The 9,724-nt window shown below is 26.7% G+C and overlaps 1 protein-coding gene across 1 annotated transcript; it reads right to left on the bottom strand.

Moving 5' to 3' along the window:
* Positions 1-5,579: 5,579 nt before the first annotated feature.
* LOC123269223 (retinal rod rhodopsin-sensitive cGMP 3',5'-cyclic phosphodiesterase subunit delta) lies at positions 5,580-8,825 on the bottom strand. Its single transcript, XM_044734824.1, has 4 exons — positions 8,624-8,825; positions 8,371-8,433; positions 6,765-7,022; positions 5,580-6,372 (listed from the first exon to the last, which is right to left on the bottom strand). The coding sequence occupies exons 1-4, from the start codon at positions 8,662-8,664 to the stop codon at positions 6,291-6,293; spliced, it is 444 nt and encodes a 147-aa protein (XP_044590759.1). The 5' UTR covers positions 8,665-8,825; the 3' UTR covers positions 5,580-6,290.
* Positions 8,826-9,724: the final 899 nt, after the last annotated feature.

Below are 9,724 nucleotides of genomic sequence, written 5' to 3'. Positions count from 1 at the left end.
TTTTGAAAGGTAAGTCAAAGTTCTTTCGACTTTGAAGCATTTATTAAATTTGATAACTTAGCGTCAACAAGACCACTAGCATTATACCTTTTATTGATTGATAAAAAGGTCTAAGTTATAGTACATTAAGATACGAGTGGCTTAAATGAGCGATTATGACACGGCGTGAAGTTAGCGCACGAGCGAAGCGAGTACGCTAACACGCCGTGAATGATCGCTCATTTAAGCCACGAGTATCTTACACTATTTTGTAGCACCAGTGTCCTAAATTCGTCTTCAGTTTTATTCAAATTTAAATATAAAAATTAATTAAGGAAAGGCAAAAATAGTATATCATGCATAGCAGGACCGCAAGCATTCCAAATAAATAAAATTTAGAATGCTAAAATAAATAATTGCTTAAAAATAGTCTAATAGTATAATCTAATTGTAGTAATCGACAACGTCGCACGAGTTGCACATACTTTTTTTTATTACAAATGCGGCGATATATGTGGGCCCAAAATCGGGGTCCAGGGGCAGAGCCTCGGTGTGGTCCAGGGGCGAAGCCCCGGCGGGGGGTTGGGGGGGGGGCGGAGCCCCCCCAGTCCCAAAAAACAAATGAAAAGTTAAAAAAAAAGAAACAAATATATATCAAATAATAAATCCAAAGTGATTAATATTAATTAACAAAAAATAAATTCACACATTGAAACAATCAATACATAAAATTAAATAACATTAAATTTAGCTGTCACTTTATAATTTTTTAATTTTCTTAAAAATGTAAATTTCCACTTTCTATTTATTATTAAAATCTTAACGAATATTTATCTTTCTTCTGATTGAACTTCAATGGTGAAATGGCGGTTTTGGAATACCATACATTGAGACTTCAAATTTTTTCACGCACAAACCTAAGTCTTGATCATAAAATACTGTAGAACAGATAAATGAATGAGGAGTTTCACAATCGTCGAATTGAGAAGTTGAATTTTTCTTTCTTGCAACAGTATTTTCTTGCAAAGTAGATTTAAATTTTTTTTGATGGCGTAATGTATCAACTTTAACTTCATTTGATGCTGATGAACAAGGTTGGTCAAAGTTTGATGAAACATTATCTTTGGGTTTGGACATTGAGACTGCTGTTTTAATTAATTTTTCATTTAATACTGGTAAAACATTTGAAATTTTTGTAAAATTTTTTTTCGTCGAAACATCTGAATCGGTTGATTTATTCAAAACGGTAATGTTTGTAATTACAGGAGATGGTTTAGTAGATGGAGGAGTGGATCCAACAGTATTTGTTTTTTTATTCAAAACAATTCCATCGGTGATCATAGAATGAGTACGTTTTTTAATGTTAACGGAATCGGCAATATAACCTTCAACTACTGTTGATGACTTCCAACCACCATGTCTCTTCATCACTGTCATATCACCTCCAGCATCAGCTAACAATGTGGCAGATGTTCGACGGAAACTATGTCCTGTGTATTTCTTTGCATTTTCTAATTTTAAAAATTCAGAAATGGTTCTAGGCATTGAACCAAACTTGTTAATTCCTATGGGCTGACAAGTACAGCGACCATTTTGGTAATTTAAAAAAAAATCTATCTGTTTTACAGGTTTGGGGCCTAGCATCCATATATTCTTTTGCGTAGTCGTAATATATACCATTAATGGTAAATGATCTTGGCTGATTATTTTTTGTTACCGGAACTTTAATAAATAAAGTGTTCTCATCAATTTTTTTGATATCTTCCAGTTTTATGTTCATGAATTCACTTCTTCTTAAAGCACGAGAAATTCCAAATATTAAACAAACCTGCAACAGTAAGAATAAAATAAACAAATGTTTAGACTATACAGACATTTTCATACTAAACATATCAATAAATATTTAATTACCTTTGTAGCAAGATATTTATTATCAGGGGCTTCATTTAGAAATTTTTCGATATTTTCTTTTGTAAAAACTTTAGATTTTTTAGCAACGTATTTACACATTTGTTTCTTCAAAAAAAACGTTACTTTTTTGTAATTACCAATATCAACATCATCAAATGCTTTGATAGTAGTTTTCAACATCGAATGAAAAGCCCATAAACTGGGAGGGGCATATTTTTGAGAAAGATTATCAAAGTAGACTACAATTACATCTTCAGCAAAAGAATTTGATTTAAGATTTTCTTTACGCCATGCTTTAAAAGCATTATAAGTTGCCACATACATTCGTCTAGATTTTGTTGGCATTGATTGTAAAGCTATATTCTTCGCCTTTTCTTTTATCTCGTCAGGAACAAAATCATTATAATCATCGTCTAAATCACTGTAATCACTGTCCATATTTATTACGGAATAAGATTGTTGTTAAATTAAATAATGTTCAGAAAATATTTCACACCAGAATAATGTTTACGACTGAGCGAAATCGTTAATAAAAAACATTTGAGAATCATTAATAGAGGTTTTAGCATATACCTCAGACTGAATCATAACCGACAAAAAAATGTAATTTTAATCATTAATTATTTATTATTTTGTATTTTTTCGGGGCTTTGAATGTTTTTAAATATATTTTTTCGTTTTTTTTTTTTTGCGGTGAAAGTCAAATTTTTAGAGCAGAAATGTATGAATTGATCGTAAATATGAGCCCGTAGCCTAAAAAATTTCTCTCTACTCGTTTCATAATTGTTTATTTAAGTCAACAGTTGAGCGAGTACTAAATACGAATTTAGGACACGCAGTGCTATAAACTACTTTGCATTCAAATTCTTAAATATCAAAGAGAATGCCGAAATTTGATTGGTTAAGTTTAAGGTTTAATTGAATAGGTGCAGAAAATCTTACTACAAGAACAAAAACATCGTATTACAATCTACAACTAACCCTCATTAAAAAAAACAATTAAAAATAATTCAAAAAAAATAAAATGATTTGAATTGACTACTATACAAATATACACTTTGCCTGGATTGAATCATATTAAATTATTGTTCTTAACAAGGAACATGAAAAATAAAGAGATTAAAAAAATAAAAAAAAGTATCACGTTTAGATTGGACATAACGGAGTTAATTAATTTCGGCCTTGGTATGTTTCAACCAATAGGACGGGAACTTCGAAATATTGAGGAAAATAATGATTTTGAAGTTTATTAAAATTATTACTATCGGAATAAATTTTTAAAGTATATTTTTAACACAAAATCAGTTTACATTATTAGATCGCTAACAAAATTTTAACTAGCCATGAATTAATTTTCGAAATTACATACGAGGATTATAAAATTATTGATAATATCTAAAGATGTTTCGTCGACACACGCATGGTTGCCTAAGTTAATTTATAAATTACTATTTATTCGTCAATTAATATTTTCTTTTTATACGATTAAAAAATTTAATTTTAATTAATAAATTTACTTTGACTATATCACTTAAAACACTGAATATTTAATAACGACTTGAGTGAAAAATTTTCTTCAATTATTAAAACTTTATATTTTTCCACGTGGTACACTTTTCTTGGGACATTTTTATGATCTACATCTTCGGGGTCTCAAATTTTTGGGCGTTCTTAATTTGCACTAATCAGGTGAAAACAATATCCAACTAAGTGGCCCGTTTTCTTGGACTCTTTCCCTTTTCTCTAGGGTTTCCAGAAAAGGTCACTTGGGTTCCCTACTAAGGTCGAGATACATATTTATTTTCTCACTCATTCTTATGTACTATTGCCTATTACTTACCTATGTGTTTGCATACACGTAAGCACATTCATACATAGACAAAGACATGTATGAGTATCATTTAATCTTAAATTACTTACTCCAAACATGTGAATAGTAATTCATTTAAATTCAAGATCCTTCTATGCATTTCTGGGTTTAATTATTAAGTTATTGAAAAGTTTAAATTATTATCATTTCATCTTAGTTTAATTGTTAATGTTTGTTTATATTGTTTAAAATATTATTATTTTGTATTTGTTTAATTTGAAAGTTCGATAGATTATCTAATTATTAATTTTTCTTCCTTAAATTATTTAACAATCGCAAAGTTTATTTATTATTTAATTATTATTATTAAAGTTTAATTATTATTTAATATTCAATTTGTATCGTCCAAAATTATTTAAGTGATCATTGTCTGTAATTTTACTAGACATTCTATCTTAATATTCAAATTCTATTTAGTTATTCTAAAATTTTACTTTTTGAAATAGATCTTCGTAACCATTGTTCACTGTCATTACTTAATCTAAATATTTCTTATTTTAAGTTAAATGAGTTCGCTTACGTACAATAATACTCCTATTTATTTGCCTGTTTGGGTCTAATTTCCTCAGTGAGTTTGGGGCCAGACTAAATACGGGAATCTCCCCAGACCCATTTTTAAAGGCAGATTGTGAGGCTTATTCTAATCACTCATTTTAATCTCCTTTCATTTGGAAATAATTAGATATTTTTCCCCAATAAGCATTTATGCGTTGAATAATTTTTTTTGGCAAAATTTTTTATTGATTAATTTTTTAGTGCAATAAAAATTTTTTTTTTTTTTTAATTTTTAATTAGAAATCAGTTTTAATTTGCTGGTCATAGTTATGGGTTTAAGGTGTAAAAAAAAAAAAAGAATTACAATAATTAATCAAAAATTTTTTTATTTTATATTTTTTCCATAATTATTTGAAACAAAATTGAAATAAAAAGTATATTGATATGTACAAAAATTATAATATCTCACTCGAACATTTGTTTCTGGTCCTTAGTTTAAAAATAATTATATTTTCAAACATTGATAATATATGTTTATATATTATTAAAAGTAATATCTACAGTCAATCAGATGATTGGCCAACTTTTTCATAAAAGTCTATATTCAAATGACTTTATATTATGAATTATAACTTTGGATGATTTGTGATTAATAAACTAAAATTACATTCTATCCTTTACTGCAGATATTTTGAAAATTACAGAAATTAGGCATATTTAGGTCAACATAATTAAACTAAATAGTTACAAGACAATGCTTGCAGTTTAAATATAAAAACTATTATTATTAATTCTAATCAAGAAAAACTTCATTGTCTTGAATTCAACAGAAAAAATTTTGAAGCACATAAAATTTACTTAAACCAAGAAAAGTTCTCGGTTAAAAAATGTTTGATTCAAAACAATACAATTCTTCAAAATAATTTTTTTTAATAAATATTTTCCTTTGAATTAGGTCAATTCGTTTATCAATATAAAAATTACTTTAAAATATTTTTAAAACTCATGTAAAAAGTGATACAAATAAAACCAAAATTATTATTATTACTTAGAAATAAGTAGTACGTACAAAATCAAAAAGTGATTTTTTCTATAAAATACGTGACTGTTTACGTAATTAAAGATTATGCTGACGAATAAAAAGTCACAATCACAGAAATAATCTCTAACTTTTATCGTTTTATGACTAAAACAAGACCTTATAAAATAAGCTAAGGCTAGATACTTAAGATTAAAATACGAACCATAAAACTATACTAAAAGGTGTGACGCGTTTTGAACCCCAGACAATTTATCCCCTGACAATTCATCTCTTATTGGTATCTAATTTAAATATTTCTAAAAGAAATCTAAAAAATGTCTGATAAAATTAAAAAAAAAAAAAACTCGGACAAAATAATCCCGGACGAAAATTATAACATTTTCGGATAAACACACACAAAATCTACGATAAGAAACCACATCATGGTAACAAGCTTATAAGTTGGTCTATTTTCGAATAAATACACACACGGTCCACCCATCTACGGTCTAAAAAACTATTTATTTGTTACTCGAAATAATGACAGTAATTTATTACACGAAAAAAAAAATATTATTAAAATATAGATGATATTTTTGTTTCTACGTAAGATTTATTTTTTTATTCATTTTATCTCTAGAATCATAAGCCGCGGAAAAGTATTGTTTAACATTATTTATCAATGTATCAATTGACCTAAGGGTGAATTGTCTTGGGCCCAAAACGCAGTGAACCATACTAAAACTAGGCTTTAGTAACTCTGATTGACTGTATAGATAAATAAATAAAAATCGTGCGTAAATGCAATCACACAATTACTAAAATGTGTTTATAAAACTCTTTTAGGTTGATATAATAGTAATAATTATAGTATCATAATTCATAATCAACATATGATGATAAAATTTTTCATCTCAATCAGCTAGTTAAAAATTATTTTTAATATATCAGTTATTAAAAGTAATTAATAAATTAATTTAATGGAATATTGTTATTAGTTTGTTCGTTGGAGTTTCAAACATAAAAAAGACGAACGCGACTCGTTGAGACCAATAGATCGTCATCGAAGAACTTGGTTTCGATGACGACATTTCCGCTATAAAAAAAGAAAATATAAATTTTATTATGTTATTAAAATTAGTTATTTGAAATGGATAATAAAGTTCTTAGATTTTTTATTTTTAACGCTCAGCTTTTAACTAGCGTGAGCTTTAATTGGATGATTCATTGAATTTTAAACTTGTAAGTCGATTTTCAATACAGAGAAACTTTGTAGCATTTAAATTCTTAATTTTGATACATACTTTATATCATTAAATTTTATTTTGAAAAAATATTAAAAATTATCTTGACACAGTACTTTTGATTGCTACCATTTCAAATTTTTAATTCGTAATAAAAGTCAAAAGAAAAAAGTTATTGCAGGCAAATTAAGTTCTTACTCCCAAATAATAACCCAAACAAAACAGAAAATAATATATGACATACTTAAGAACATTTGCTGGCATCATTTGACTTTCTGGAGCCGCTTGAATCAAACTCTGCCATGTGTTAGTACTATTTGGAATGACGAAACCGAATTCGAAAAACCATTCCTCTAGACAGCGCCCTTTGAATAAAACTTTCTGCTCCAACCGAAACCTTTCCAGTGGCTCAGCAGAACTGAAATTTATTTCTCGAGATACAGCTCGGCATTTCAAGATTTTCTTTGGAACTCTTGCTTCATGTTCAACCTCAGGTACTGATCTATAAAATCATAAATATAAATTATAAATGGCGAGTAATTAACAAGATACTTTATTTATTAATTAAAATTTATTTTTAATTAATGAGATGAAAACTTTGAATAATAAGAAGAAACTAATAAACAAAAAACTGAGAGAATGGATAAAAATAGATAATTAGTTAAAAATCGTGATATTAATTTAAGTGTTGCAACAATATTACTTATAAAACTTATATAAATAACAAGCTTGCTAAGTTGATTTTCTTTTAGCTTGCACTGTATTAAGTATTACTATATTACTATCTTATATATTAAGTGATTGTTGATAATAAAATATATTTTTGTTAATATGTACTCGTTCTATGCACAGGTGCTATACGCACCTCTATAGATTTTTTTTTGTAACGAGATTAATAAATAAAAAATTTAAATAAAATTTTTTTTTTTAATTTTAAAATGGCCAACATTTAATGATTTTTATAATTTTTCAAGTCGATAGCAAAATAAATATTTGAAAATTGTATGACACTAAAATCAGCAGACATCTGACAATTTAATATCTGAATTTGGTAATTATTTACAAGTGGGGTCAAACCCATTTTGGGCCATAACTAGGTGGCAAATTAACATTTTCAAATTTTTATTTTTTTATTCTGCTTATTTTCGGCGCACTTATGATAAAAAATGTCATGAAAGAAAAAAATAAAAATTTCGATAGCTTTTTAGCCTTCAAAAGTTGGAAAAAATTTTGGCTCTCATGTTTTTGGATAAAATTTCTATTTTACGTTTTTTTGATATATATTTTTTCGAAAAGTACATAAAAAAACGAATTAAAAAAAAAAAAAAAAAATAAATATCACAATTTTCTAAGAAATTTATAAATTTTTTTGAAAATTTGTAAAATTTGTTGAAATTGTGATAATCAACTTTTTTTTTTTTAATTTTTTTATGTATTTAAAAAAAATATATATATATATCAATAAAATCAAATAGAAATTTCATTCAAAAAATTGAAAATGGTTGACCTCACTTATAAATATTTACCCTGAATTTTTCTAACAAATTAACTAGGGTAAAAAAAATTTTGCACTAAAAGTTATTTTTTTATTTTTAGACGTGGAATTTTTCACAGTAATTTAATTGTTATATATAACATATATTCCTATAGGAATTCGAACAACTAACAGATGTTCGTTAATTTTAGCATCATAATAATTTTTGTTTGTAGTTTTAGAAATTTTTTTTCTGTTTTCTAGATTTTATATGTAGAAAAAAAATTGCTGTATTTGCTAGCTTGAGAATTGAAAAAAATTAAAAACACTAAAAAAAAAGCATCCAACTATTTGATTGTCAAGTGTCAAAACTTACAAATCTTCGTTTCCTTGCCACAGTATTTTTCCGGAATCTGCATCTCTCAAATTCATCCAATTTCTGTAATTTTTAAAGACATTGATGAAGTAATTACCTACATTAGTTTTAATTTATTATTACAGCATAATTTACAGATAGATAATTTTAATTGATGTTAGAAATTTATTTTTAATTGACATAACCTCAAATACACACTGTAATAATCAGAAATAACTAAAGTGAGTAAACAAATAATCCACAAAAAACTTACACTTGGAATCCTTTTAAAATATCTTCTGATCGGGACGGCATTATTTTGTAAGCTATTTAAAATTTACAATTACAAATATATAAACATTTTAATCAATTTTTATTTTTATATAGTGTTTATACAGCTTATGTATTGACTGACTAGAACAATTGCCCGAAGAGTCTGCTTCGAGGATAGAGATTCAAACCAATCAGCGGGCGCAAATTATTTCATCGTTCGAAACGTTGAATTTCATTCAATGACAGGTTAGCCGATTCCAAGCGAAAGCAACTATTATACTATAACAAGTATGTGTATTCTATCTCGGAATATCAGAATAAGTGTAAGCGCCTGCGCAAAATAATTTAAATAGTCGATCAAAGTGAAAAAACTTCGAAGTCCTTTGTCTTCAGTTTTCATAAATAATTTATCTCAAAATCATTAAATTGATCCCAACCTTGCAAATACTTTGTATGTATTTTTATTGATGAATCTGATACTACATAGTTTTATATATAATTATAAAAAATTTATTACAAAAGTTAATTGGAAAATTTTTAGATGGAAATTTTTTTTGGAATGTTGAAAGTAAAGAAAAATTTTATGGAATATTTTTTTAAGGAAGTTAGTTTCCTATAAAAATTTTTTTAGCAATTTTATTGAGATTTTGTCATTTTAGATGTAATTTTTATAAAAGGATGAAATTCGTATGAGAGCTGAGAACATATATGGGTGATTCTCTGTAAGGACGTCCTAAATCTGTACAAAATTGTCCGACCAAATTATTTTTGATTTTATTAGAAAAAAAATTAACAAGGGCTACAAAACTATCAGCTTTATCATAATAAATAAACAGCCGAATTAATTTTTGCATTTTCGATATTTGTGTATCTTTTGCCATATAACATGACAGGGGACTGCTTGCCAGGGGACTGCTTTTTTTTTTATCAAATTGAGAAAAATCAAGCAAACTATTTCAATGCATTCAACTTTTCAAGTTCTCAATGAATACTTACATTAATTAGAATAATATTAAGACTTATGGATCCAATTTTATAAATAAAAATAGCTGCCAGGGGACTAAGTTTTGAAGTGTTAACAGCCCTATGGTTATTAACTCAA

Source organism: Cotesia glomerata, linkage group LG7, assembly GCF_020080835.1.
Source record: "Cotesia glomerata isolate CgM1 linkage group LG7, MPM_Cglom_v2.3, whole genome shotgun sequence".
Classification (NCBI taxonomy): Eukaryota; Metazoa; Arthropoda; class Insecta; order Hymenoptera; family Braconidae; genus Cotesia; species Cotesia glomerata.
Note: the sequence above shows the minus strand (reverse complement) of the source record. Positions and strands in the feature narration are given on the sequence as shown.

Bases quoted from the DNA above. Each gene is read 5' to 3' on its own strand.
- LOC123269223 (XM_044734824.1), bottom strand. From the start codon at position 8,664: ATGCCGTCCCGATCAGAAGATATTTTAAAAGGATTCCAAGT. The intron at 8,434-8,623 runs GTAAGTTTTTTG...TAAAAATTACAG, and splicing joins ATTTTAAAAGGATTCCAAGT to AAATTGGATGAATTTGAGAG. The intron at 7,023-8,370 runs GTAAGTTTTGAC...ATGATTTTATAG, and splicing joins TGGCAAGGAAACGAAGATTT to ATCAGTACCTGAGGTTGAAC.